General features: G+C 51.0%; 11 protein-coding genes across 11 annotated transcripts; 5 read left to right on the top strand and 6 right to left on the bottom strand.

Annotated features, from left to right (window-relative positions):
• Nucleotides 1-46: 46 nt before the first annotated feature.
• ALTATR162_LOCUS7591 (uncharacterized protein) lies at nt 47-1,246 on the top strand (the record flags this gene model as incomplete). Its single annotated transcript, XM_043315219.1, has 1 exon — nt 47-1,246. The coding sequence occupies one exon, from the start codon at nt 47-49 to the stop codon at nt 1,244-1,246; it is 1,200 nt and encodes a 399-aa protein (XP_043171154.1).
• A 2,590-nt stretch (nt 1,247-3,836) lies between these two features.
• ALTATR162_LOCUS7592 (uncharacterized protein) lies at nt 3,837-4,238 on the top strand (the record flags this gene model as incomplete). Its single annotated transcript, XM_043315220.1, has 1 exon — nt 3,837-4,238. The coding sequence occupies one exon, from the start codon at nt 3,837-3,839 to the stop codon at nt 4,236-4,238; it is 402 nt and encodes a 133-aa protein (XP_043171155.1).
• A 1,077-nt stretch (nt 4,239-5,315) lies between these two features.
• On the top strand, nt 5,316-5,867 carry ALTATR162_LOCUS7593 (uncharacterized protein; the record flags this gene model as incomplete). Its single annotated transcript, XM_043315221.1, has 1 exon — nt 5,316-5,867. One exon carries the CDS (start codon nt 5,316-5,318, stop codon nt 5,865-5,867), a length of 552 nt encoding a protein of 183 aa, XP_043171156.1.
• A 117-nt stretch (nt 5,868-5,984) lies between these two features.
• ALTATR162_LOCUS7594 (uncharacterized protein) lies at nt 5,985-7,071 on the bottom strand (the record flags this gene model as incomplete). The annotated part of the gene is made up of 3 exons (XM_043315222.1): nt 5,985-6,867; nt 6,915-6,967; nt 7,039-7,071. 3 exons carry the CDS (start codon nt 7,069-7,071, stop codon nt 5,985-5,987), a joined length of 969 nt encoding a protein of 322 aa, XP_043171157.1.
• A 215-nt stretch (nt 7,072-7,286) lies between these two features.
• On the top strand, nt 7,287-8,789 carry ALTATR162_LOCUS7595 (uncharacterized protein; the record flags this gene model as incomplete). Its single annotated transcript, XM_043315223.1, has 1 exon — nt 7,287-8,789. The coding sequence occupies one exon, from the start codon at nt 7,287-7,289 to the stop codon at nt 8,787-8,789; it is 1,503 nt and encodes a 500-aa protein (XP_043171158.1).
• Nucleotides 8,790-9,389: 600 nt separating this feature from the next.
• Nucleotides 9,390-9,876, bottom strand: ALTATR162_LOCUS7596 (uncharacterized protein; the record flags this gene model as incomplete). Its single annotated transcript, XM_043315224.1, has 2 exons — nt 9,390-9,708; nt 9,764-9,876. 2 exons carry the CDS (start codon nt 9,874-9,876, stop codon nt 9,390-9,392), a joined length of 432 nt encoding a protein of 143 aa, XP_043171159.1.
• A 205-nt stretch (nt 9,877-10,081) lies between these two features.
• On the bottom strand, nt 10,082-11,248 carry ALTATR162_LOCUS7597 (uncharacterized protein; the record flags this gene model as incomplete). Its single annotated transcript, XM_043315225.1, has 1 exon — nt 10,082-11,248. The coding sequence occupies one exon, from the start codon at nt 11,246-11,248 to the stop codon at nt 10,082-10,084; it is 1,167 nt and encodes a 388-aa protein (XP_043171160.1).
• A 557-nt stretch (nt 11,249-11,805) lies between these two features.
• On the top strand, nt 11,806-12,536 carry ALTATR162_LOCUS7598 (uncharacterized protein; the record flags this gene model as incomplete). Its single annotated transcript, XM_043315226.1, has 2 exons — nt 11,806-11,887; nt 11,986-12,536. The coding sequence occupies 2 exons, from the start codon at nt 11,806-11,808 to the stop codon at nt 12,534-12,536; spliced, it is 633 nt and encodes a 210-aa protein (XP_043171161.1).
• A 373-nt stretch (nt 12,537-12,909) lies between these two features.
• ALTATR162_LOCUS7599 (uncharacterized protein) lies at nt 12,910-18,106 on the bottom strand (the record flags this gene model as incomplete). The annotated part of the gene is made up of 5 exons (XM_043315227.1): nt 12,910-13,485; nt 13,537-15,612; nt 15,905-16,372; nt 16,425-17,896; nt 17,950-18,106. 5 exons carry the CDS (start codon nt 18,104-18,106, stop codon nt 12,910-12,912), a joined length of 4,749 nt encoding a protein of 1,582 aa, XP_043171162.1.
• An 874-nt stretch (nt 18,107-18,980) lies between these two features.
• On the bottom strand, nt 18,981-22,083 carry ALTATR162_LOCUS7600 (uncharacterized protein; the record flags this gene model as incomplete). Its single annotated transcript, XM_043315228.1, has 4 exons — nt 18,981-19,029; nt 19,083-21,361; nt 21,409-21,534; nt 21,844-22,083. 4 exons carry the CDS (start codon nt 22,081-22,083, stop codon nt 18,981-18,983), a joined length of 2,694 nt encoding a protein of 897 aa, XP_043171163.1.
• Nucleotides 22,084-23,912: 1,829 nt separating this feature from the next.
• On the bottom strand, nt 23,913-27,945 carry ALTATR162_LOCUS7601 (uncharacterized protein; the record flags this gene model as incomplete). Its single annotated transcript, XM_043315229.1, has 8 exons — nt 23,913-24,253; nt 24,307-24,854; nt 24,903-26,943; nt 26,990-27,416; nt 27,464-27,519; nt 27,568-27,613; nt 27,695-27,886; nt 27,943-27,945. 8 exons carry the CDS (start codon nt 27,943-27,945, stop codon nt 23,913-23,915), a joined length of 3,654 nt encoding a protein of 1,217 aa, XP_043171164.1.
• Nucleotides 27,946-27,950: the final 5 nt, after the last annotated feature.

Here is a 27,950-nt window from a genome sequence, read left to right on the forward strand (position 1 = left end):
CGGCCCGAACGGGCCCGGAGTAACCTGGTGCCTGACAGATACCACCATGAACCTTATTGGACAGAGCACAACCATTGCCAAAGACGTCAAGCCCAGCGGACAAAGCCAGTGGAAACAAAAAGGACAGAACGCCTTTGCGAATTTCGTGGGCCAAACTATCGAGGCCAGGGGCAATGTGACTTCAAAGTCCTTGCAGAATTTGTTCGACGGCGATGATGATTCCATCGAACTTCTTTGGGACACAATATCCAACGGAAAGCTTATCGGGGGTAAATCCACGCAAAACGAAGACGACAAGCAGAGGGAACTTCTCGAACCCGAGCTGAGAGCCAGCATTACCAAATCTGTTTTCGCATTCTCTACCCCTAAACTCTGGAGGGCCTCCCAAAGGTACAGCTTTGTGATGGACTCCGATTACGATTGTGACGAACGCAGGGCCCTTGACGATTACCTCGATGATGACACTATGGAGGCAACAGGCGCCTGCATCGATGGGAAACAGTATTATCTGGTCTACCCAGATGGACCTGCTACCTCACAGACATGTGTTTATGATAAGTCTAACCCCAATTTCTGCACTGTCAAAACTGTAGACAATAAGTTCTCTACGCCGCCAGGAATTGGCTCACTAGGTGGACACGATTTCGGTGGCGTTACTATGGAAGACTTGATCAAGGGTTCTGTCCGTACCTACATTCGGAATGGCAAGAAGAATGGTGGCAACGTTGCAAGCGTGGACGACAAAGGCGTCAAAGAGGATCTGTTTAACGGCGACATCACGACTCCAGGCTACATAAGCCTTCCTGTCTGTAGTCCTGGGCGTGCATTCCAGTCCTGGGACAGTTGCGATGGGGGCTCTAGTGACAATTACCCTTGTGATTCTCTACCAGGCAAGGACCATTGCGGCGAAACGACGTTTGAGAACCAAGGCAGTGAAGCATCTCCTAAGGTTGAAGACTGCCGCCAAATTGTCAAGAACATCGAGGGCAATAGGGATACTCAGTGGACAATACAGACTGTCAGTTTGAAGCAGTGCGCGATTGCCAAGTCCAAGGGTTGTTCTTTCGGCGTTGAGGCTACCAATCTCAATGGTAACATTGACTTCCAAGTTGGTGGGCAGGATGTCATGGACGTCATCAACGAAGCTATCGAGAAGTTTGGCGGAAGCGGCAGAATCGGTGCCAAGGGGGGGATGGTATGTAAGAGTAACATGATGAAGCAGAATGTTGAGTGGGGTATCTACTAGACTGTGACCGTGTGGAGGCGGCGCGGATGTATTACATTTACTCGCTCCTTTGTCTTTTCCTTGACTGAAATCCCACAATTTCGATATGCATTCTTATCTCCCATCTCTGTACTATAGTTAGAAGCACGCTTGGTTTATATACACAATGCTATATCATATTCCAAATAGCATTCGTTGATTCAGTCTTCCGTCACACACTTTTTCTTGGCTACTCACTGAAGCGACAAGAGTTATGTATCTGGTAAAAGAGGCATATGGCATCAACGCTTTTACAATCGAGCGTATATCCATCTCATCTATGTCTCGCAACCTTTCTCTTGTCTCGCTTTCTTGGCTCATCACACCGGCCACACCAGGTTCCGGATATACCTAGACGCTTGGACATTTATATTCATACAAACACGAACTCTCGCACGAGTATCAGGGTCTGCAGTGATCTTGATACATATTCTATTTAAGATCATCGAATGTCGTCATGGCTGGCCATATTTCATTCATAGCGACCTCGTACGGCTCATCTTGGACTAATATCACTTCCAGACTCATGTTACAAGTTGCCCGCCTCAGATAAACCCCGATCGTATCAAGATTCGGCCATCTTTCTCGCGTGAGTGTGCATGGACTGTTACCTCCTGGAGCAAGAACAATGCGTGGAGTCGCAAGTCTTGGAATTCAACCGTGGAGTGTTAGCATGCGTGTCGGTCAATGCCACACAAGCGGCCGCGACACGCATACAATTGACTGCATTGAGTTTCGCCGGAGCGAGAGTACCGAAAAATTTGCCTAGTAACTTATCGGAGTCGAAGCGGAATGTATTGAGCGCAAAATAGAGTACTGAGGCCTCGCAATGGACCTGACGACATGTGCATAGAAGCACCAGAATTTTCGGCTTGTTTTAACTGATGTAATGACGTCTGAAGTCCACGATGCCCTCATAGAGCGTAAGCTTGTAGATGCGGCTTCGGACCTCTGCGGGGAGCTGAAGAAAGGGCGACTTCTCCTCTTTAAGCTGGATGCTATAGATAATCAGCTATACTCGAGATATGGCGCTAAAAGAGACAACGTACATGCGATCGTACTTGTTCATGTTGCTAGTGATATTGTTATCGGCAGAAATCCTGTAGTCAACTGAGATGTCATAGTGATTTGTCGCGAAGTAGAAGGATAAGATCGTTTAGTTGTTCCAGACTGTATCGAGGCAGACAAGGATATAAATAGCAGGAGTTGGATATTGGGCGTGTGATCCATACAGTAAAGATATATGCAATCGGTGTCAAACGCTTTGATGTTTTGGCTGCCCTATCTGTCTCACACTGTGTGAGCGAACGCAATCGCCAGCGCCAATGCCACGCTTGTTTCTATGCCAAGTTCATTAATCGCATTCTCAATAACGAGTGGAATTGCGGAGCTGTGGTGACTTGTTAGCTTTGCCGTCAGGTGATAATGCATGGCTTATATGTAGCCGTGGTCCGGCTGCTACCGTGTGCGAGTTTATGTGACGTGTATTACGCACTACTGCGTCGCGTCCACGACAAGGAGGCATTCGTTGCGCTCAGTCGATCGGAGATGAGCCTGCAAGCACAATATCAGATGATGGATTCCCGAAGCCAAATTCTGCGCGATGACAGGGATGATGAGGTTTCGTGTCCGGAGGGAAGAGCGGAGTGGAGAGCTTCCTGTCTGTGTCCAGCACGGCTAGCGCCTCACGTGTGCCGAACTTCACATTCATACATTCTCATCGCGACTTTTTGCTTACTGCGGCGCGGGCAACGCCATGCTATCGTTACTGTACTTGAGATCTCCGAGGGACCGATTGTAGAAGCAATCAAGATACTTCAGCATCACGAGCATGCGCTCCACGAACGTTGAAGAAATTCATCAGATCATGGCTCGGATGGCTTCACGGGTCGCAGGAAAAGACCTCAGGCTTGTTTTTTTTACTATCATGCCACTTCGTACTTTGTTGCGAGAAACCCGCTTTGGACTCGTTTGCTGACAGTACGAGACCCGCAAAGGCTGAGTTGACGCCCAGCCATCTTCAGCTCTACCTCGATCACCGCCATTTCATTACTTGCATCAACCTTTTCGCACCGATATTGCCGCAGAGTTACACTCTGTTTCTAGGAGCTGCTCTGCATATCGTCGGCTAAGTAAACTCATTCGGCACTCTGAGTAAGCTTCAATGTAACCATGGGAGCCCCATTACAAGACTGTGCCACACGCCAACCTTGACCAAGAAGAATTCGTATGGTACTTCACATAATGTTCTTTACTCAACGAGATGTCATCTCACGATCATTCGGCGACCGCTTTGTGGTGTAGCTGAAGAAAGGCGGTCGTCAAGCAGGCTACTCATCGACGATGTTTACGAATAGCTTCAGGTAGGTAGTGTCACGACCGGCTCCTAATTGGGAGCAGAGAACATCTGAGATACAGAGTAAACAAGGTATAAAGTCAGCCGTCGTCTCTTTCTAGCAGCTCATCATCAACAGCATCAACACTGCACACAACAGTCCAAACTTCTCTGCTATTGCCAACAATCTTCGACAAGACATTCAAACATCATCAATCCATCAATTCAATCACCAAGATGCAATTCACCACCACTCTCGCAACAGTCGTTCTCGCTCTCACCACCGCGGCGACTGCGATCCCCTCTCCCATTCCTCAGATCACTCTCCGCATCTACAACGACCAAAGTGGCGCCAATGCCGAAGCCACTATCCCTGCAGACGGTACCCCATACCACATATCTTCGCTCTTCGCCGGCAGTGCCATTGACACTGGTGCTGGCAATATCATCGGTACATCGGCCCAACTCACCAGATTCCAAGATACGACCAAATGTCAGCTTGTCAACCTCAACATCCCTGGCTGGATCTTCGATATCGATGGCCGTGCGAAGAACTTTGTCGACTTGGATGGTGATGTTACCAAGCCGATCCAGATCTGGCTTGGTGGATTCACTTTCCATTGTGAAAAGGCTTACTAGGAATTGAGAGGTTACAACTTGAGGGGCAATGGAGCAACGAGGTTGGGAGAGATGCCAAAGCGGTAATTATTAGATGGGTTTGTATTTCAGTCACTCGTTTACATATTTTCTTGGTTTGGGCGGTTCAGTAACGCAGTATATCTTGGGGTGAGCTTGAGTTTTGGGATCTTCAAGGGTCAACAACGTTCTTTACATTAGACAATAGAGTATGGAATATAGAAGTAATTCGATTGATTTAGCTTCCGATGCAACGAAGAGCTGTCTCTAAATTTTGGTACAGTACTCGCAGTACCACCCATCATGATAGTTCAATGCTCCGCAATCGCTGCAGATCCACCCTTGGTTCGTCATAATGTGCAAGGTTGTTTCTATGGTTGGATAACTGCAATATACTTTGCTGTCGTTTTCAGTACGGACTCGGTGCTGATATGTAGACCCAGTGTGAGGCAGACTTGTCAACAATCAACCAATCAAGCCGGTCTAACCTAATATGGTAATTCACTAGCTCGAGTAGGCTAAGATCTTACTAAATTTGGTTAGACCGGCTTGATTGGCTTGATTGTTGACAAGTCTGGTGTGAGGCTGGAGAGAAAGTTGATATGCACTATGACAACGTCAGTTCCTAGTGCACCTATGAAATGTAAAGGGAGCGGTTACATAGCTGTTGGTAGAGTTAGTTTTGACGGGGTAACAGCAGATGTCTTTGCGATATCTTTATATCAACTGGTCTTGGGTACTGTTTCATGGTCTTGGTGAGTCATCGTTAGATGCGTTGCACATTTCAAACTTACTGCGCCCAACATTTTGTCACGACATTCACTCCTAGCGTAGGTGAAGGAGAATGGATCAGATCCTCGAGCTTTTTGCGTACCAGATGCGCATACAGAATATCATTCACGTAATGCGAATCCTGGCCAACTTCTTCAATCCCTGATGTTCTTTCACATCATACACACAGCCACGATTCATGATTCCGGAGCGTAATTGTCATCACCACGGCGACCACTCAGCTCTCTTCTTATATAACAATGCACTCCGTAAGCTCCCTAACGCCTTACCAACACATCCACAAACGAAATGTCAATCAACTCACTTCTAGCAGCACTAGAGGCTCTCGCCCACAAGAATGAGGAGAGGATTGAGGAACTGGGCCACACAAACTGGCTACTCAACAATCACAACGTCAAGACGAAAGAAGAAATTTCAAAATTCGAAGAAGATTTCAGCAAGGAATACCCAAACTTCGACACAAAACAGATCAATCCCACAGACTCACAACCCGATTCATCATTACCTCTTCCCGAGTCGCCTGTCGCCATGCATGTCTTTCTCACTCGCCCGTACTCGAATCAGCGTACACGACCGCCAGGACCATTTCTAACACCGTTCTACCTCGCTGCTCGAGAGGCTTTACAGCTATACCTAGATTTTGTGATACCAGGCTCCAAGGGTGAGACGCTGGAGGTAGCTGTAAACAACATAGATTTGGCGTTCATACTGCAGCAGACTTTACGACGGAGAGGGTGGAGCGAAGAGATGACGAAGAAGGGGGTTGAGGATTTCCTAGCACAACCTATGATGAAGGTAACGTGGATGGGCAAGGACGGCGAGTTTGGGAACTTATCATGATCCTTTCGTAGAGACCGAATTACGATGTACTTTCGATTCAGGAAATATAGTCTGTATACAAGCAGATTCTGGTATCTTAACGCCGGTCCATGCATACTCAAGTTGCCAAAGGGCTGTTTAATCGTCCTTGTGCTTTGCGTCAAAAGCTAGCATAAGTCCCATTGCCCGCTCATAGGTCCACATCGTGACGGCGCTGGCTGGCGCAGCCTTCAGTAAACTGACCGTCAACCCGCGGTACATGCCTCGCCTGCCTTCATGCTTCCATATATGCGCAATAGTACTGATGACACCGGCATATGTTGGTATGTTCCGATGAACGTATCGGTCGCGCATCGGTCCTTGAACTTGCAGTCGCTTGCGTGTGGTATCGAGCGGGTAGACGGCGGTTTTCGAAAGGACGCTCGCGATGACACCAGCGACGGCATCTGAGCTTCCGAGTGGTAGCGGAATGGGAGAGGAAGCGGTAATGGGCTTCAAGCTTTCGTAGCTGGCGAAAAAAAGGCCCATGTACGGCACAATCTGGCTCACGCCTGCGCCGAGGCCGCGAAAGAAACCTTTCGGTCCTTCATGTTGCGCAATGTGCTTAATCGATGCTATAATGGAGGTATAAACGCGATCTTTTCCTTGCGCAGCGAACCGCGTGCGAAGCAAATCGAGCGGGTATGTCGCTGTCGTGGCAGCAGCACCAGCACTCGCACCGCTGAGGAAGTTCGTGACCGAACTGGGCAGCGTATATGGTGGCGGTATGGTCTCTAACCAGTGCGACATGTATGTATAGGCAGAGAATTGGGCACCACCGTACGTCAGATACATGAGCTCCGCAGGTATGTTGCCCTTCCATAGCCCCGTGACACCCTCTTCGCGAAGGATTTGTTTGAGGGTGCCTAGTGTCCCTTTGTAGACGGGTCCTTGGACATTTCGAACGCTAACAGGGTCGGAGAGAGAGTGGATTTGGAGTTGCAGGCGGATCTTTATGACGTCGAGGGGAGCTATCACGAAGCTGTCGCAATGTTAGCACTATCCGCAAACAAGAGGGTGTGAACATACCGCGAAACCAGGCCTGCAACCGCACCTGCGACGACAACCTGCCGCTGGGAGCCCTATCAATTATATTAGCCTGCGCCTGCCCACCTGCCACGTTGATAAACAGTGAAGATAAACAAGCTCGTACCTCATGCTTCAGCTGTGCGACACCCTCAGACATGCGCCCAGCGCGTCAATCGACACACGTGCTGTATTCGCGCACGCTATTAGATATCAACCGCGGACGTTCGGTAGGACACTCTTGATTGCAAATGTGCCGGGCGGAGGGTACATAGAGACCTCGGTTTACGGGTTGATTGTTTCCACCAAGCTCCCTGACTTTGAAAAGCAAACAACCCCACCGTATTTCGTCACTGCTAACAGCTGCGACCGACCATGTCTACGGCCATCACCACCAAAATACCGCTACGAAGTCTAAGATCCCAGGTCTCAACTTCTTCTCCCTGGACTTCGATTGCTGTTCAGAGACGGCGCTTCTTCTTCAATTCGTTCTGGCGATCACCTAAGCCGGCTGAGCATGCTGATTGGAGCCCCGCTACCCATGGTCCCTTCCGGCCAACCAAACAACAGGAACAGCTACAGCAACAACAAGAGCTGCGACAGTCGAACGAGCAAGAACTTCTCATTCATGATGAACAATGCATTGGCCAGATTGATGGTAGCCCGACGAAGAGGATTGCTGTGAACATCGATGGGGATTCCAAGGTGTTCGACGCTGTGTTCCTCCGTGACAGCTGCACGTGTACGCAATGCATGGACCCTGACAGCAAAAATAAGCGCTTTCAGACTTCAGATATACCGGAGGATTTAGAGGGCAGCTGTAAGACTGTCCTTGACGAGGAAAAGGGGACGTGTATCGAGCTCCAATGGAAGACAGATGTCAAAGGCTTTGGTCCGGAGCATCGCACACGGCACTCTATCGACTGGCTACGACGCTCGTTCAACACTGAAATTGAGTTACGTGGTGGAGTGCGACACGATGACAGGGTGTTCTGGGACAAGAATAGGATCGTCAAAGACAATAAATGGATCGACTACGATGCCTACATGTCCCAAGACGAAACTCTCTTCGAAGCACTCACCCACCTTAACAGATATGGCCTCCTCTTCATCAAGAACGTACCCGAATCCGAGGAATCTGTCGTCTCCCTCGCCTCCCGTATCGGTACGCTCAAAGACACTTTCTACGGCCGTACATGGGACGTCCGCTCCAAACCCAAGGCCAAGAACATAGCCTACACGCCCGACTATCTCGGTCTACACATGGATCTCCTATACACATCGAACCCACCTCATCTGCAACTCCTTCACTCCCTCCGAGCCCGAACACCAGGTGGCGAATCGTTCTTTTCGGACTCCTTCGCCGCAGCACACCAACTCCGCCGACAATCCGAAGGCCACTTCAGGACCCTGTGTACCTTCCCCGTGACATACCACTACCACCACTCAACCTACCACTACCACTTCACACGACCAGTGATTGAGACATTCTCCTACCCCAACTACAGCGACCCCACCAACCTCGCCATTCGCCGCATAAACTGGTCTCCACCCTTCCAGGGCCCATTCGAGGCGCGTATTGGCAGCGGCAATTCCACTTCGCTTCGTTCATTCATTGCTGCCTCACATGCGTATGAGAAGCTGCTTAGTGCGGAAGAGAATCTCTACGAGTACAGGCTGAATGAGGGCGAGTGTGTTATCTTCGATAATAGGAGGGTGTTGCATGCCAGGAAGGCTTTTGACGCTACAAAGGGCGAGCGATGGCTCAAGGGCGCATATGTAGATGATGATGTCTTCTTTAGCAAGCTGAGGGTCCTGGAGGAGAAGTTCGAGGGCAAGTGGGTGGCTGATGGTGTGGTTCGGCATGCTGTAAAATAGAGGGGTGATGTTCAGGTTGTAAAGTATGAACATGGCCGTGCTCCGTAACTGGGTCTTGTAATAAATGTAGCCAGCGATCACCTTATATGAAACTTGTAGCGAGCTTTAGGACGAGGCTGCAGATGTTGTTTTTTGTACTTCTTGATGCAGTTTTTCTGCAGTTGAAGCAATGGACGTAAAGCAGGCGTGCAGTGCCCATTACACACTATATGATGCTAACGAATGCCGAGTTCCAAGATGGCGTAATGACGGAGAATGAGTCGACGTAATTCTTCATTGACCTGCCTTTGGACTCGACCAGCAACCGGTCTTCTCACGAAATTAAATCGATCCTGATGTGACCCTTACTTGACCTTCTACTTAGTAAGGTGAAAATCACTCAAGCTTAAAGTCCACATGTTCTTGAAGATCCTTCCGCAGCCATCCTTCGAATGCCACACTCCAATGACGGGACGATGGCTCATAGCCGTTTTCAGAGTCTACACCAGGCACGTTAAAACGAGATCTCCATGCCTCTACATGTACATGTTGTAGGTTAGGCAGGAGATTGGAGAGTGAAACAAAACCACGCCCTTTCAGACCTCATACAATGTCGATAGCCTAATCCTTCTCAACTCCCTCCATGTGTATTTTTCGAATAGCTTGACATTTTCTAGAGCTCAGAGTGAGACAGAAGGCACGAAATTTCCATCGGGCAAACCGAATAGTGAGAAATTGATATGGCAACAAGACGATCTCTAGCTGTATCTGGCGACACGATGCAGGAAGGGTGAGACGGTTCTTGCGATTGTGGGTGTCGTGATGGTGTATAGAATAAGTCCTGATGTGTACTTCTCCTTCCAGTGCGTAGTGATGGATTACATTCTTGATCTCACCAGGAAGACGGAGAAGGTGGGACTCGTGGATGTCGCCCACAGTACTATTCACAATATCAGTCAAATGACCACGATCACAACAATAGATGTAACACATACATTGCTTCGCGGTCAACGTGAGACTTGCTAGTGCTAGCCATTGTTCCAGGCAGCGACTTCAACGTCTCGTAGCAGGATGAGAACTTCGAGGACATCAACAATGGTGACCCCATAGTTGTATTAACGGTGTAAAGAGTCGACAGGCTGTTGTTGAATTAGAGAGCCTGGAGATAACGCGCCGAGGGCAGAGGAGGGAAGCGCTTATCGCCAAGTGGCGGTTTCCCTTCTCACTGCAGGCTGTGCGTGTACTGGTCGCGTTGTAAAGTACTACCTCCAGTCTCACGTGCAAGCTGCTTTACGAATCTGCCTTCTGGTCTCTCACGCAGCAGCTTGTTGTTTCTTCTTCCTCGAGTACAACACGGCCTTGTGTCTTTTCTCCTCTAACCCAGCAGACTCCCCTCTATGCCCTTCCATCCAACAAGTCTGGCAATACAAATCACCGTCACAGCCCAGGCACTTCAGCGTAGCGTCATCTTGGCAAATGATACACCAGGTATCAATCTCGTCGTCGACCTGTTTCTGAATGTTTGCAGACACGGGTGGCTTGTTTCTAGGTGCGAATGATGGTGCGGAAGGGAGACCAAGAGAATCTGTCTGTGATGGCGAAGGGCCAGCTAGGGCGGCCAAGCGTGCGGTAAAGGCATCTTCGATGGCTTGGCTGCGTGCGAAATCGTCTTCGGGGAGGGTATCCGGGGCGGAGGGAAGAGTGAAGCCATCATCCGTGGTATCTTCCTTCAGCTTATTCTTCTGGTCTCCTGCTTCTGACTTGTCATCTTCGGATGGAGGAGAAGGAGGATCGTATTTCTTGCTAATCTCGAGTTCTGCCATGACCCTCGCTATCACATCGTCTACCTCATCGTCTTCGATATTTTCCTTGCCATTTTCATTCTCGTCGTCTTGATCTTGTGTATCTTCTTGGGCTCTACCAACCTCTCCACTTCCGACGTTGATTTCAATGCTTTCCCAATCTGTAAGTTCCTCCTTGGATGGCTGATGGCGTTTGGTACTTCCGTTTTGCGAGTCTTTTGTCCGGCTGTTCACTACTTCTGGCAGTATTCTGCGCATATCTTTCAACAACTTCCCGACATCCTGTTGTTCCGCTTTGGACACGTCCCATTCCTTCCGATCACCCACGGCGCCATTCAGCTCACCAAGCAACTCCTCTAGGCTCTTTTCGTCTTCCTCATTGAACTCCACATCTGAGCCTCCTACTCCCTGGGCTATTCCTTCCAAGTAGTTCGGTGCTCCTGGCGCTATGACCGGTGTGCCTACATTGTTCGTGGACGTTGTACGCGACGGCTGTGGCGAGCCCGATGGAGACGCGCTACCAAGACGTGCGAATCGAGCAGCGAGGTCATCAGTTGGCTTGGGAGGGTTCGGAGGTACTGTTGAAGCGCTGTGACTGGTATCTAGGCTGACGGAGGATTTCTTGAGCGCATTGAGGCGGGCGAGGAGGTCGTCGTCTGTTGAACTGGGATCAGACATTGCTGCGAAGTAGAAAGTTACTAAAAGTGTGTAGGTAAAGATCGTGGATATCTAAGCAATAACGCCTACTGTAGGCCGCTTATGACGAGGTGCTGCATGAAGCTCGAAGCTCGGGAGTGAGCGGAGTTAGCGCGACAGCTGTGGTGGAGCGCGGTGGGGGAGGGGCGAGCTATCCTTGAGCGCGGTTCATCTCTCGCATAGTTAACGCTTTGTACGATGTAAAAGCTGTAACAATCAATCGTGAGACAATATGAGTACATTTGAACATCAACTCCGCATGATTTCTTATGATCGAACCGGCGTCACTAGAGATGAGTGTCGCCAGCCCTTGTCTTCACATGCCTAAAGATCCGGCCCCACTTTCGTCATACATGAAGCACCGAAGCCATGCATAGGTCTCGCCATTGCGTGCTCTTAGCCCATCTTCAATCTCTCATACAATCATTGCTTTTTACCAATAGTCTGTTCATCTACATAAGTTCTGCAAGCCCGACTTCAGCTCCTAGACACATTGGTCCTCTCGAATCTATCGAATAGCCAAAGCATCAACCACAACCATGGCCCTCGCACCCAAATTCGCCGGCCAGAAGCTCGCCTCCAATGCTATCCAGCCCAAAGCCGTCCACACCCTCGAGCTCTGTACGTCTCCCATCGCCTCTTCCCACTTCAGACATATAGTCTACATACCCCAATCCCTCCCTCCAACGTCCTCCGTTAGACTAACATCTACACCCTAGACCTCGATTACGTTTGCCCCTTCTCCGCCAAAATGTTCAAAACAATCTACGGCTCCGCTCTACGCAAAACACTTCTCGACAAGTACTCCGACCGCGTCGTAACAATCTTCCGCCAACAAATCCAACCCTGGCACCCATCCTCCACACTCGTCCACGAAGCGGGCTACGCTGTCCAAAAAATCGACAGCACCAAATTCTGGGACTTCTCAGAGAAGCTATTCGACCAGCAAAAAGACTTTTTCGATGTCAGTCTAGTGAATGAAACGAGGAATGCTACATATAAGAGGCTGGCTAAGATTGCTGGATCTGTGGGTGTGGATGAGGGGAAAGTATACGGGTTGTTGGAGATAAGTGATAAGCCTGGTGAGGACGGGAGTTTGAATTCAGGCAATGGGGTTACCGATGATGTCAAGGTGCAGGTCAAGGCGAATCGATTGACGGGTGTGCATGTAACGCCTACGGTTGTATTCGACGGTGTTGTGAATAACGAGATTAGTAGTTCGTGGACGGTGGAGCAGTGGGAGGAGTGGCTGGAGAAGAGTGTCAAGTGACTGTATGATAGTGAGGTTTCAAAGGGAAGACTGTAAGGTGGAAGACACAGCAAGATATGGGGAGATGGAAATAACATTCAATCCTAAAAACACAAGTGGATATAGATGAAGAGTCGAGTCGGGTTATCATCCTTGAAAACGCCGCCAGCGCCGTCTCGGAAAATACTCATGTCGTGCTGTGCAAGGCACGCCTTATGCTGCACTCCTTCATACGCGCAACGCGCACATGTATGCCGATACCAAATCGCGAAAAAAAAAGTCAGTAGAGAACCAAGCCTGCGTTGCACTGTGACATCCAAGTTCACACAACGCCAGAGACCCAACGATGTGCGTAACCACCCCACGTCGCTCTACAAACTAAGCGGCGAAGTACTTAGTCAAAACCGTCTACGCCGTCCATGTCCACATTCTCATTATCAGCCACCTTCCTAGGCTCCTCAAGATCCTTCTTGAAAGCAGCCTTCTTAGCATCTACATCGTCCCGACTAAGATCCTTCATCCAGCTGTTGTTCCTGACAAGAATCTCCTGAACCCTCTCCCTCCGCTCGTCGTTGAGCTTCTTGTACTCTTCAGTCGGCTTTGGTACAGCTTCACTCAGACCCGCACGTACAGCGTCTGGTTGCAAGAAATACTGAACACCACCGGTGCCAAAGGGCTCGCTGTGGATGAAGGACATGATGTAAGCGGCGGGGCTGATGGAGACGGTTATCTTGTCGTTGTGCTTGACGTGGTCAAATCGCTCTTCCTCGGAGAGATCTGCGGTTTTCGCGAGACGCTTCTTGAGATAAGGGTAGTGTACGCGGGACAGGTCGACTTCCTCAGTGGGTTCCACGGCCATGTAGGAGGCGACGTATGCTCGCCAGCGCCTGACTCGGTCGAGCGTGTTGAACTCAAAAGTTGGGTCATCCCTCTTGAAGAGACGCACATGCGCTTCCATCTTGGTGGGGTTCTGCAGTGATGTTAACACATAGTCGTTGATAGGGACGTGACGTTCACTTACGTAGGTGATGCGGTAGGTATCAGCATCCTTCGCGAACTTCTCAACAGCCTTTCGATAGTTGATCTCGTTCTTGTGGGTCGTAGTATCATTGATGCGATCCTTCCTGAAGAGGTTGTAGATATCAAGGCTCTTATCCTTGTTATCATGACTCACAACAGCGAGCGCGAACCGGACAAGCGAGCTGAGCAGTCTGTCGAACGAGTACAGCTGCCACCCAATCTGGAGATAATACCTCCGTAGGGTCTCCTCGATGAAGTTCATGTCTACTTCGCCAGAGATCTGTTCAGTGAACATGTCGAGAAGCTGCTGGTAGTAGTTCGCTGATGACGATGTGTCTTTGAAGAAGTCTTCGGGCTGCTTGTCAAGCATCTTCAGCTTCTGCGCTGCCTTTGGCTCTTTGGCCCGCGTGATGACCTTTCGGACCTCCTCTTCATTCTCTTTGAGCTTCAACAACCTTTCGTAAAGCATGACAAACATGCGGAAGAAGCAGTATATGGAAGCATTGGAGTACATGTTGTACTCTACGCGTTGGTAGGGCTCTTCATGCTCGAACTCTTTGTCGCCAAAGGCTGTGGGGGTAGTAACATACTCTATCCATTCACGTTTTGATTGATCTGCGCGAGGATTGGAGTTTGAGCTGTCACCAGCAGCCTCGTCGTCCATACCGGATGTATCTGGAGTACTATCTCGACTTGCTGACGCAACACTATCTTCCTTGTTCCGTGGCTTGTTATTGGGGTCGAGAACGTTGCGACGGAGGTCGCCTTTCTTTACTTTCTGCGAGCGTTGGGAGACATCATCATCTGGAGAGGGAGTGTCCTCTCCAGAATCGTTTGGTGTATCACGTCCTGAGGTCTGTACTCGTTGCTCGAACTTGGCGATATCAATACCGAAGAAAAGTGGAACGAACTCTTTGATGAAAGGTACAACCTTCGCAAAGTCGGCACTGTTGTTGTTGTCGGCAAACGTGAGCATCAATCGAGCCACGTCAAAGAGTACCTCTTCATCCCTGAAAGAGAAGGCAAACTGGTAATCTGGCTGCGATATCTCTTGAATCTGTTGAAGTCGCTTTTGTTCCTCGTATCGGACTTGAATTTCGTTCGTGAGTGACTTGGGCTGGAACTGACGCTTGTCGGCCTGCTTGACTGTGATGCTCTGATGGTCCAGCGATTTCCAGAAGATCTTCTGCGTCTGATCGCGCCAGACCTTCTCCCACTCACGCTGAGCCGCCTTCCAATCCTCAAGCTTAGTCTTCAACCTATGGAGAAGGACAGGAACGACACTCCAGGGCATGCAGAAGAGCTCCTTAATCACGTCCTTGCCTCTGTCACGGCCGTAGATCTTCATGATGACACGCTTGTAAATCGTCTCACTCTGTCCACCAAGTCCAGGCGGCAAGGTGAATCCTACCCTGTCCTCCGGCTTCATCGTAAGGAGTTGGTTGGCGATAGGTTCAAGCTGCTGGATCGTGCGACTGCAAGCCTCGATATTGAAGTCGTAATCATGTCGCTCCTCCTCGATTCGGTGCAAGCCCTCCTCAAACGTGTTCTTACGATGAGCGACGAAACCAGAATCTTCAGAAGCCCATGTTGGATGAGACGCCCACTCGTCGTTCAGAACCGATCGACAAAGTTCGTCGCGCCCACTGCATACACGCTCACGCTCGCGCCTAGGGAGCAGACGATAGCTAGGGCCGAGGCTGCGACAGTTCGAAAGCGAAACACGCGAGTTGACGGTTTTTGGACGAGTCTTCTGCTGCTCTTCATCCTCACCCATGAACTTCTTGAACCAGGCATAGAGTTCTTGGTTTCCACCGATGAATGATCCAGCACGGTAGAGCAGTAGTTGCTTGTCGATTAAATCTTGCGAGTAAAGGTTGCAGAGCTTCAAGAACTCGTTCATCGTGTTCTTGTTTCCGATGAATTTCTTGACGCGGTCAAAGAATGCAAGCTCGTCTTGACTGGGTGATGTAGTAGTCGTCGGTGGCATCGGTTCGGGCAGCGCAGGTGTTAAAGTAGGCGACACTGGCGGACCATCGGGGATTGCCTGCTTTGCGCCGTGTCCGGTTTTCGCGCGCTTTGACATGTTAGTTGATAATCTCCTGTTGTCTGTTGTTCCACTCGAAGAACGCTGCATTTTCGTTGCGGATTGAGGTGAGTGTAAAATATGGCACCACCATCGAACATGGTGATGATGGTCCTGATGGTAATGTTTGTGATGTGGTGGGGCTGGAATGGAAATAAGGTATAGCCATGGGAAGGGAGATGAAGGGATTTGGGTAGAGTTTATGGGCAATGCACGTGCCGCATAGAGAAAAAGAATACCATAACCTAACCCTGCCCGTAATAGTGGGAAACCATTTACATACCTTGTTAACGTTTGCCTGATTGTAGCTGCCTCGAACATTCGAGGTTGGTAGTTCCTGTGACATGGGCGCGGGCATGGGCGCAGCCACAGGTCCTTGTCGCTCTCGTTTCCTCTTGTTGTCGCGATTCGCCGTAGGTGTAGGCGCGAAGTTACCCATCGGAGGCAACCTTGATGTATCCGCACGACCAGGAGTTTGTTGGTTCGCGGCAGCTCCATAACCGGATTCACCTCGTACGTTGCTGAGCATGACTGCGTCTTCAGCAGCGTTCTTGGCAGCCTGTTGTTGCGCCCTGTGCTGAGCAGCTGATTCCGGAAGGAATTGCTTGAAGTCCTCGAGCAAATCAGGCGCGCCGCCGAACAGGTGGGTAACTTGGGCGTATACGTCCTGGATAGGTTTTGACTCTCGCTGATAGGTCTGAAGTATCTCCAAAAAGTTTTTGTAAATGTCAGGATGAGCCGCGAATCGATTCTACGTGACTGTTAGCATTTTGGTCTCCAGGTTCCACAGTGGATGTTGTCACCTTGATTTTGTTCACATAACTAATAGCGTGGTTGAATTCGACAGGTCCTCTCTTCTCAGCTGCAGCTCCACCCATCTGTGGAAGCTGAGCGGCACCGTTCATAGCCTGTCCTTGTAACGAGGTACCCGCATCAACACTCGGGGACATCAGTGAGCGGCCAGTAGCAGCAGATACTGCATTCTGCAGCTGCGAAACACCTCTCTGCTCTTGCTGGTGGGCTAGCGCGGCAGCTGATCCGGCAGGGTCAGGATGAGGTCGCGAGGTGACCTCAGGCGAATGCGGCGCTGGGCCCTGCTGCCCCTGCTGTGGCCCATACAAAGGCTGTCCCAAAGTACGATTGTTTGGTGAAAACATGGATTCCTGTCCTTCAGGTCCCTGAGCCCTCTGTTGAGGCCAAGGGCGTCCTTGGGCAGTCTCGTAGTAAGTACCTTCGTGTTGTGAGGCGTTGTTACCATTGACAGCACTGCTACGTGGCGGTGAGAGTGGCCTTGGAGCAGGCATAGTCGACACCATGGTGCCCATTGGCGTCGTCACTCTGATGGCATTTGGGTCTCCATTCGTGCCACACTCAATCTTGTAGCCAGGTGGCAGAAACGTGTTAAAGCCCTGGATCAAGGCCGGATTGCCCGCGAAGAGAGTTGATACCCTCTCAATGACCCCCGGAGTATCGATCGCACCACTCTTGAAGTCTTTCATGATATCGAGAAATCGGTTGTACACGTCGGGGTGATCCGCGAACTGAACCTTGACCTGGTCCAGATAGCTCAAGGCGTCGTTAAGGATCGGCTGCTGTCCCTGACCCATGGCCATGGATCCTGGAGGGCCAGCAAAAGGCATCAACATCTGAGCTTGGGTAGGTGCCTGCACCGCGTGCTGCATGCGTGGTGTTGTTTGCTCATGTTGCGCGGGCGCATTCCCATACATAGGCCCACCCGGATTGGGGCCACCCATGGGTGGCGCGAGGGGTCCATTCATTGGCCCAGACTGACCCAGGAGACCGTTCGGGCCGTGTATCGTTCGCGTCGATGGTGCCACTGCCACGGGCTGGTGTATTTGGATTGGCGCAGAGTGGTTTTGATGCGCAGCGTGCTCGCGCTGCTGCCGCTCATGAAGTTCTCGGTCCCGCTGTTCCGCCTCGCGCTTGACGAAGTCTTCTTGTTGGTGCATAGCGTGCGACTCTATCTCTCTGTCTCTGGTCTCGCGTTCGCGCATTTCGCGCTCTCTGTCCGCGTTGGCCTGCTCCGAAGTCGGCATGTGCTGTTGCTGTTGCTGCTGTAGAGTTTGCGATATACCCGGTAACGAGTATGGAGGAGCCTGGGGGCCTTGGTGGACCTGCGCTCCCGCGTCTGAAGATGGCGGTCGCTGGGCAGACATGTGGGGTGATGAGTGCTGAGGTTGCGCCGTCAGCCCTGGAAGAGTGGGGAGGCTCTGGTTGTGGGCCGTCGCCGCGTTCGACGAGTAATATCCGCCACCTGTGATGAAGTTAGCAATGCGAACAGGCGCGTCGTTTGCCTGCGCTACGTACCAGATGGTGGTGGGAGTACTGGCCCGGGACCCTGTGCAGGTGAGGCATGTGAAGGACCCTGTGAAGTCGCGTTGTTTGGTCTGTCATCGCTCTCAAAATCAGCTTGAACCCAGTCGAAAGGTGGTGAGAAGAGGAGCTCAGAAGCATCTTCGCTCATCGTGTCTGTTATGGGGGAGTCGGTAGGGAGCAAGTACGCACCCATAGGGACCTAGAGGCCGCGGCGCCTGGCCTTGACCCTGCTCTGTTTGCTGCTGGCCCTGTCCAGCTGCCGCCGCCTGTGACGGCGGCCACCCGTCACGATGCGCTGTATTCATATCCTCGGCTTTACCAGGCTCGCCGGCGATAAGGAAGCTTGCGTGATCGGTTCGATGGTCGCGCTATCGTGTTTTGAACGGATTAAAGGCTGCTGGAGCTCATGGACGGCCTGTGTTATTGTACCAAGTTTGGTGGGTGTTGTGTTGTCCGTTTCCAGAAGTTGGTCGCCCGCTGTTGATCAGGAGCAAAAGCGCGGCTGTAGCTGGTACGGTTGCCGAAGTCGCGTGAGCCGAGCGCCGAAAGAGGGTTATACGGAGCTGGAGATGTATGCGACAGTCTCGATCGCCTCAAAAAGCGCAATAGCGTAGGGACAGTTTGGGGATGATGCGTTCTGATCAACCAAGGTTCTCTGTCAGGGACCACTGAATATCGGCACATCTGTCGGCCCGCAAGGCGGTGGCAGAAAATCAGCGCGTCATCTTGCCGAGCCACTCGGCCGTCAGCCTTACCAAAAGAGAAAGTGCCATATGCCGAAATCACCCAGTTTGACCTCTTTAGGTTGTCGCATATCTTCAAACTAATTGGTACTGGGTCTTCACGCTTGTATTCAAATCTAAAACATCAAAATATGTATCCAGCGTACATTACTTCGCTCGCTGAAGTCAACTCAATCATACGCATTCATTCCTTACTACAAACGCCTCCAAAACAACCGATGTAAGAAGACTCGTGGTATTCATTGACAGATCTCCTTCGATACTACGCCACATCCTGGATTAGAAAATCCACTGAAAGCTCTCCTTGACCTCAAAGCTCAATTTCGACCTGCATCATGTATCAGTGAACTTTCGCTCAAACAAATCGGACAAGAAACTCACCTGATATCAGCGCTACTAGCACCAATCAATACCTCAAATGCTCCTTCCTCAGCAATCCAGGCACCCGTTTGCCCAAGACTGGTGTCAAAGTACCCCACAGAGTACTTGTTCAGAGTCAAGACTACGTCTTTCGTCTCGCCAGGTTGCAAGAACACTTTGCCAAAGGCTTGGAGTTCTTTCTCGGGACGTGGGAGCGTCGACTTGATGTCTTTGACATATGCTTGAACAATCTCATGTGCAGCTACTGAGCCGCTATTAGTCACCGGTACAGTAATGATAATCTGTCCATCTTCAGAGAGTACAGTATCACTAGCGCTCGGTGTTCCGTATTCGAAAGTGGTGTATGTAAGACCATGTCCGAAGCTGAAGAGCGGTGCGATCCTGGAACGCTCATAATGCCTATAGCCCACGTAAATTCCCTCGCCGTAGACGGTCTTCAGGTTCTCGCCAGGCCAGTTATGGTACGCAGGGTTGTCTTCAATCCGAACAGGGAAGGTCGTTGGCAGTTTCCCGCTAGGACTGCTATTACCGAGGAGTACATCCGCAAGAGCATTCCCGGCTTCCTGCCCCTGATACCATGCCTGAAGGATGGCTGGTGCTTTTTGTACCCATGGCATGGTAATAGGTGTCCCAGATTGGTTGACGATGACGGTGCGTGGGTTGGCAGCTAGAACAGCTTCTATCAGGCGATCTTGCGACCCGTTTTTGGGAAGATCCATTGTTTGCCTGTCGTATCCCTCCGATTCCCACTCGGCGTCTAATCCAACAACCACTACGGCCACATCAGCATCACGCGCTACATCCGCCGCTTCTTGCAAACGATCAATCTTGTCCTCTTCTTGGTATCCGATTCGGCAGCCACCATAGTCGTGGCGACGACCAATAACCGAAACCTTCGATGCGGGCCGTACTTCGTTGGTGCTCTCAATCAGGATTTCCACGGGCTTGCCCTCCTCGAGATGGATTGACTTGAGTACATCCTCTGAAGCAGAGAACATAGCCTCGCCTTCTTGAATCCAGTCCCAGTTGTCAATGAAAACGTCGCCGTTGATGTACATCCGCCCTGGTCCGACTGACGCAAAGCTAAAGCTGTGGTTGCCGGTCGTCTTAGGAGTAAGTGTAGTCTTGACTTTGAAGGAGAAGTCTGGAAGAAGTTCCATGGGCGCAGAATCCCATAGCCACAGATCTGTGCTGACCTTGTGTTGAATGACCGCCGGCTCACCCTTGAATCTGTCGCCCTTGTAGTACTCCAACCGCACGCCGGTCTCGCCGTTGAACTGACAGTAGGGCGAGGCGAGCGGTAGCCATTTTGAGCTGTCGCAGCCTTGAGCGAATGTAACCTCGCCGTCAAACCGATTCTGAAGGCCTTGCCAAGGGGTAACGTTGTAGTACGGGTTGAGACCTGCACTTCCTCCTCCACTGGCAATGGCCCGCTTGACATTTGGCCCAATCATCGCAATCTTCTTCGCGCTTTTGATAGGAAGTACACTATTCTCGTTCTTCAAAAGTGTCAATCCTTCAATACCAGCCTGCAGAATGAGGTTCCGCGTCTCTACATTATCGATCGATCGCTCCGGCTCTCCAGGTGCCATGTTGTTCAGCCCCTTGACACGATCCACGAGATATAGTACTCTAGCGGCCGATTCCTTTATATCTTCACGTGTCAGTTCACCCTTCTCCAGGCACTCTTTCACTTGGTCGACTTTACGCCATTTTGTTGGTCCTGGCATCTCAATGTCAACACCAGCTTTTATTGACGGTGCAGTCGCATATGTGCCCGTCCAGTCAGAAATGATGGCACCATTCCATTTCCACTCGCCTCGAAGGATCTCCTTGATCGAATGTTCATACTCATCAGCGTGAACACCGTTGATCATATTGTAAGCACTCATGAGCGCCCAGGGTGATGCGTCTCGAACAGCTATCTCGAATGGTTTCAGATAGATCTCACGCAGAGGTCTCTCAGCAATGATGGCATCGTACGCTTGTCGTTCAGTTTCTTGCTCGTTTCCAAGAAAATGTTTGATCGTGGCGGCGACGCCCTTGCTCTGAAGACCGCGAACATACGATGCAGCAAGCTTTCCAGTAAGAAAAGGATCTTCGGAGTAAGACTCAAAGTTGCGGCCACCAAGAGGGGATCGGTGCATGCACACGGTGGGCGCAAGCAATACGTGAGCGCCACGTGCTTTTGCTTCTTCTCCGAGATGACGGCCGATTTCCTCGATCATGTCCAAGTTCCACGTGGAGGCCATGGATATGCCGCAAGGGAATAAAGCGGCCTAGCTTCGTCAGCGTAAAACAAGCAGTGCCAAGCCGGAGTGCGTACAGGTGTGCCGTTAGTAAAGAACTCTCCCCGAGCGCCATTGGGTCCGTCAGATGTCTTGATTGACGGTATGCCCTTCTCGGGTATGGCTACAGTCCTCCAGAAGTCCGCTCCTGCAAGTAGTGAGATCTGGAATGGTCAGCTCGACTCAATCTCGAGGCTGCTTCGGCTTTTAAAATAGATTAACGAGGTCAGGTGGGATTCTAAGCGAATAGAAAAGCCATTGATTCTGGAAGCCGATCTTCGAAAGCCAATCTCGCTAGAATTTCTTCCGCAAAGTCAATTCAAGATGGAATGTTGCTGCTGGCGAACGATTTATATCGCTAGAAAGACACGCAAGAAAGACTGATAAGAACTTGTGTGAAGTCTCATCTTGCTTGGCTATGTCGAGCGCCACAATCTCGAAAGCCCCTACCATGAAAGCGAAGGAGAACGTACCTGCTCTTCTAAAGTCAGCTTCGCTGCGAGCTCTCTCGCCCTGTCATCCGGCCGCTCCATTGAGTATATTTTCTTGCCCGCCATCTTTTCTTCTGCGGGGGAAGCCTCCTCTGGTGTTGCGGCAGGCGTCAATGTGGGTGTATCGAGAGTCACCGGTTGGATGTGGATAGCTGCGTGCTTTATGTCGTACTGTCTGATATCTTCTGTCGGACTAGCGTTTCCTAGGTTGATGGTAGCCATTGCAGATCAACCAGAATTAACCATTCAATAACGCGGAGTATTCGAGCGAATTGCCGCGCTTCTTGCCACTGCAACCGGTGCGGTAACGAGCGATGGATTGAAAGAAGATGTAAGCGAGGGAAGAATGACAAACTGGAGAAGCAGCAGACTCAGAGGCAGTCAATCGAAGTAGATTGTCATCCTTTAGTACTTGCACAGCGCTGGATGCGACTCTTTCTTGACGCATGGACCCAGGGAAAACGCTCGAGTACCGGATCTATTGGAAACAAGCCTTGTCCCTAGCCACGGCTCGCAGGCACGTCGTCTCAGATCTACAAGGTAAGTACTATTGGTCGGCGGTGTGCAATCAACCGAAGTTAACGCGCCCGTCTCGATTTGTCGCCAGGAGGAAGGCTTGTGTGTGATCTCAATCTAGATCCGTCATGACGGCTTCTTGTGGCGAAACCCAAGAGTAACGCGAAGGGTATGATCGCAATGCCTACTTCTCCACTATGCTGCAGACTTCGAGCAGGTAAGAGCCAGACATGCCGCGTAGAACACAGTGAGAAAACAGGTGGCATGCACACCAGGTATGCAAGTCGATGCCGCGCAGCGAGACATTCTTCTCCCAAGGTAAGCAGCGCGGGGCCTGATTGGTCGCCTTCTCTTTGTTGGACAGTGATCGTGGCGGACCTGAACTTCCGAGGCTAGTCTAAGTGGCAGTAAAACAGCTCTCGAAGAGCAGATTAGGCAGTCAAAGGATGATACAAAACAGTTGCATACCAATCAGTGGTGGGAAATTTCGTAGTGAGGTTGTAGCGGCCCGAGAGGCGGGTATGTTAGCGGGAACCCGGGCCAGTGAACCGTCGGCATCCTGGCTTGCATATCACGCTGACCAAGTCTCCGCCTAGGCCAAGCGAATGTTGATTGTGGTTGATCGAAGCAATCGGATGTTGTAAGCAATGAACGGACCAGAGAGTCGGAATGGAAACATCTGGACGTTCGACGGGTTCTTGCCCCACCAACGCAGCACGTGCTCAAGAGGCCGTGATTGAACCTCAATCGACTAAGATCGTCGCGAAGCCTGGCTATCTTCACCGTGCTTTCATCTGCGAATTCGTATTCCGACGAGCACTTGAATCTATCCAAACACTACTGTCAGGGTCGGCTACCAGCCCGTGCACCACCTGATAGACCCAAATCACCACGACATGTGGCACCTGACTTATGAGCGAATTGGTCGGGACATCGTCGGAGGCATAGCAAATAAAGAGGTACTATAGTACTTTATTACGAGTACATCATGATTGTTCGACCATCAAGAGTTGGTACTAGCGAATACTTGGTTGAGATGCACTGCGTTCTGTTCCGCTGGTGTTGGACAAACTGTCTAAGGTAGGTGACTTCGGAAGCTCGATCCGCGACGCTCTTCCCTCTCTTTAGTTGAAGTAATGTTGAGCTCCCCTAGCTCCGGAATGACATGTGATTGTCCCTAGCGATACCGTGAAAGTACCATGATGTACCAAAATAACGAGATGGTTCTATAGCATACTGACCAGTATACACATCATTAATCGATATCTTGCGATCACCGGGGGCCGAATGTTGAAGCGGATCGATGTGTGCGAAGAGACCAATGTAGTGCACTCCGACAACTTTCCTTTGATACAAGAGTTCACAAAAAAACATGACGCCTCAATGCTCACATCATAACCAGGGCATAAAGACTAGTAAAGGAAATATGGTTCAAGACAGTTGTTCTATACGATTGCTACACCACTGATCAGAAGTTTTCATCATCGCCTCATATTCTCCTCGTTGGCACCCCTGACGATACATTTAGCTTGAATCTACCAATCATCCTGCTTCCTCCCATGCATAGCAGCCTGACGCTGCCTAAGCGCCTCTGCTAGTCCACCAGCGATACTACCACTGCTATCTCTCGCACTCTCCATCGTGCTGCCTCCACTGCCGCTATACCCACTATCCCGTCCAGAGTCCCCGTTAACAGGTTTCCTGGCAGCGGGACGTTTGGCAGGCGGAGCCGGAGGCTTAGGCTTGCCGTTCGCAGGGCGAGCGGGTGGCGCTGGGGGTGGAGGAGGAGCGGCAGCACGTTGGACAACTTCCTCAAGATACGCGGAAGGTGCCCAACCCGAGGCGGATTTGTCGAGACGGGATGCTAGCCACCAACCTGTCACAAATCCATTAGTATGTCTATTTATCGGTGAGCCAGGATGTACGTACCATTGCCCTCTTTCTGTGTGACCAGGATAATCTCGTCTTTCCCGAGACTCAGCTCCCCAGCGCTCTGACCTGCAAAGTCATACAACGCCTTGTACCGAGGCTCCTTCGGTTGAGCTGGCGCTGGCGGCGGCGGAGGAGGTGGAGGGGGCGTGCGTGATGAACCTGCTGACGCAGTACGCGCATGAGAGCCCATGCCATTCGACAAGGCAGCAACCGGTGCCGGAACAGGCCTGGCTTGCGACACTTCTGGTTGAGGCACAGGTCTCGATTGCGCGGCGGCAGGCGTGGGCACAGGTCTCGGTTGTGCTGGACGAGAGGCGAGCTTCGAGGGACCTCCGCCAGGGCCACCGGGCCGTAACAACTTACCCTTTGTGATGGGCTTCGCAGCGATCTGCTTGCCTTTGGGCGTGGGCTTGGACACGGAATTGGGTGGCTCTCCTGGTCCAGTGTGGATAGTACCACTCTTGTACAGGTCGTCTCTCGGTACTGCGGGATCTTTGACGACCTTGACTTGGGCTGGCTTGCCAGGCTTCTTGTTGTACTGAATACTACTATGTGTTAGCCACTTTCAGATGCAAATCAATCGTATGACTTACGTCTCGCCTATTTGAAGTGTCAATGAACCTCGCAGCACGTTCGTCAGTTGAGTGAAGAACTCGGTCTTGAAAACGCAGTTCACGAGTGGATCAGGCTCTGTTGGTGATCCAGCGCCGATCGAGAACCAGTCGTCCTTGAGTGTCGAACAACTAATCATCTTAATCGCGCCCACAGGTATTGTCCTCTCGGCCTGAATCTGAACTTGGCGATTCACCATGACCTGCTTGACAAGGTAAACGTTCTTCTTCGTGAGAATCAGCATGCGAGCTTCTGGTTTACTGGACCGACCGAGTTTCGATACGAGCACTTCCGCCCTGCACGAAAATGGTACCTCCTCGTTCGAGGCTATGCCAATGGCACCGGCAATGACCTCACCGGGGCCACCTTTATTTCCAATGCCGAGATAGTCGCCCATAAATCTTCGGGAACCAATCAAACTGTATCTCCTGCGTTCTTTTCGGCCTTGGAGGATTTTGTGTCCTTGGTCTCGCCATTCGATGAACTCCTTCCCTCCGTTGAGCTTTCGCCAGAACCGCTGGATCCGCACTGCGCACTCTGTTCGGTATCGTAGGTAGTTTCTCCACGCACGTTGAATACGAATAGCCATGTTGTGCCAGTATTTGTCTCGCATGGTCTCCAAGGCGAACAAGGTCTCGGGAGTCTTGATGAATACCTTCGTTGTACCAATCTGGAATTCCTCTGCTGGAATATTGGTATCCTTCAAGATCTGCTTAGCTCCGGTCTCGTAGTCCCCAGTCCAAGTGTACTCTCCGGCGTAGGAGCACTTCGGTGACAGCAGGAAGAATCGTTCCACGAACTTATCGAAGGTTTGACGTGATGCAAATCCGGCTCTTCGAATGCGCACGTTTTCTTGCAGACCCAAGTATTTTACCTGATGTAGTACGTTGGCATCGGTAAATTCCTTGGGCGACTTGTTCTCGTTGGGCTTGATGGTACGGATGTACGACGGACGAGCTTGCATCAAAGTCGTCACCAGGTCGTTGGCAGAGGCTTTGATCTTATCTCCAGCTGTCGGAGGTCGCCGCCTGTTGTCCTGGTCTACCTGGTTCGGGAAGAGCGTATGTACAAAGGTGTTGCTACTTTGGCCGAGCAAATTTAGCAAATCCTTCAGCAACTGGTCTTTGTTCTTGTCGGTCATGCCATCAATCGCATACGACACTTCACCAGCATAGTGCTTGATGACGAACTGGCCCTGGCGAGGTGTGAAGTTAGGGTTCGACGATAGGGCATTGAGTCTCTGGACGAACGTTTGATCCGCGGCAGTTGGGTCGGCGTGGGCTGTTGCACAAGCGTCGTTCAGAGCAGCAAAAACACCCGGTGGTCGCTTCTCCTCGATCAAGTCGCACACTATCTTGTTGTCAAAGTACTTAATGGGCGTCCACTTGATCTGCTCCCGCTCGTACTCTTCTTGTTCCGCCTTTAGCGTCAATTGGATAAAGATCTGTTGTAGCTTCTCGTTGACGTAGTTGATGCACAACTGCTCGAAGCTGTTCTTCTCGAAAATTTCGAAGCCGTAAATATCCAAAATACCAATGGATTGGGCGGTCGCACCTCGGGCCTTCAAGGAGACATTGACGCGCTCCACAATCCAGTCGAAGAGGTTGAAATAAATTCCCTTTGAGAGCGCGTCTCGGACTGCGCTTGCTTGCGCGCAATTTAGAGGCACGTCATATACGGAACCCCGTCGCCCTCCCCGACTTGTCTCCATAACACGAATGGTAAGGGCTTTGTTGACATGCGACGAGTCTACTTCGAGAAGATAAGCCACGAAGTCTACGACCGACTGGTCGACAATGGCTGCGTTGCCCGAGTCGTCCTCGCGGAACGTCACGTTTCCTAGCCACAGAATTGCTGCGAGCATTCGGAAGATGTTGTCTTGCTCAGCTTGTTGTAGTCCAATGACCTTCATAGCATTTAGCGTATCGTCGAACTCGGCGTGATCGTCGATTCCTGGAACATCGAAGCATTTGGATTTACTCGTGTAGAGGTAGGCTTGCGGTTGTTGTAGGCCGAAAATTTCTATTCGTGTCAGCGCAAATCTTGTGTTTACTCAGATTGAGCGTACCTCTGTACTGCGAGGATGCGGCTTTTGTGAATTGGTAAAAGATGTGGAAGTTGCGCTCGTTTGTGATCTGACCAGTCACGCGCGTCTTCTCGAGTAGGTAGTTGTTGATGTTTGCTCCCACCGGTTCTCCTTGCGCGTTGAAATGAATCTCGAGGTATTTTCCGAACCGCGACGAGTTGTTGTTTCTCAGCGTCTTTGCGTTTCCGAAGGATTCGAGTAGAGGGTTGGTGGCCAGCACCATGTCCTTGATTTCCTGGATAGACGAGTTACTGCCTCCGGAGACGTTGGCGATATATTGCATAAGTCGCTTCGCCGCTTCTGTCTTTCCTGCTCCTGATTCGCCAGAGATGATGACACATTGGTTCTCCTTGTATGCGTTCATGTTGTAGTAGGCGGACTCGGCGATCGCGAAGACGTGAGGGGGTACCTGTGTCAAATTAGCTCTGCATGCCGGTGAACAGCTGTGCACCGCACCTCTAGCCTGTTCTTGCCCTTGTAGCTCTCCAGTACTTGGTCGGTATATATGCCCACTGCCACTTGTCAGCATTCCCCTCTCAAGCGCAGACCCTCGTACGTACAGTCACGGAACGGGTTGACAGACACCAACACATGTCCAATATATGTCTGCGCCCATAGTCAGTCGCTGTCCTACTCTATCGCTGCGTCTCTGTGCGACGCGGGGCTGGCGCAAGCAGGTCGACGCACGTATATCTCGCCATTTTCGAATCGCTTCTTGAGGTTCTCGTTGATAGCCTCGTTGGAGACCTTGCTGATCAAGGTAAGATCTGATACACCAACTTCCTTCTTCTTGGTGGTCTCGAAGACGGCCTTCGTTGCGAACTGAGCCTTTGGCTGGGCACCTCCCCCGGCCTTGCGCGCGGCGCGGTTGGTTTTCCCCTACATATGGAATATATCAGTATGTGTTCCTCCCTCGAAGCCTCTCTGCATCTTACCATGATTG

This window comes from Alternaria atra (genome assembly GCF_907166805.1).
Source record: "Alternaria atra isolate CS162 genome assembly, contig: 28, whole genome shotgun sequence".
NCBI classification, from domain to species: domain Eukaryota; kingdom Fungi; phylum Ascomycota; class Dothideomycetes; order Pleosporales; family Pleosporaceae; genus Alternaria; species Alternaria atra.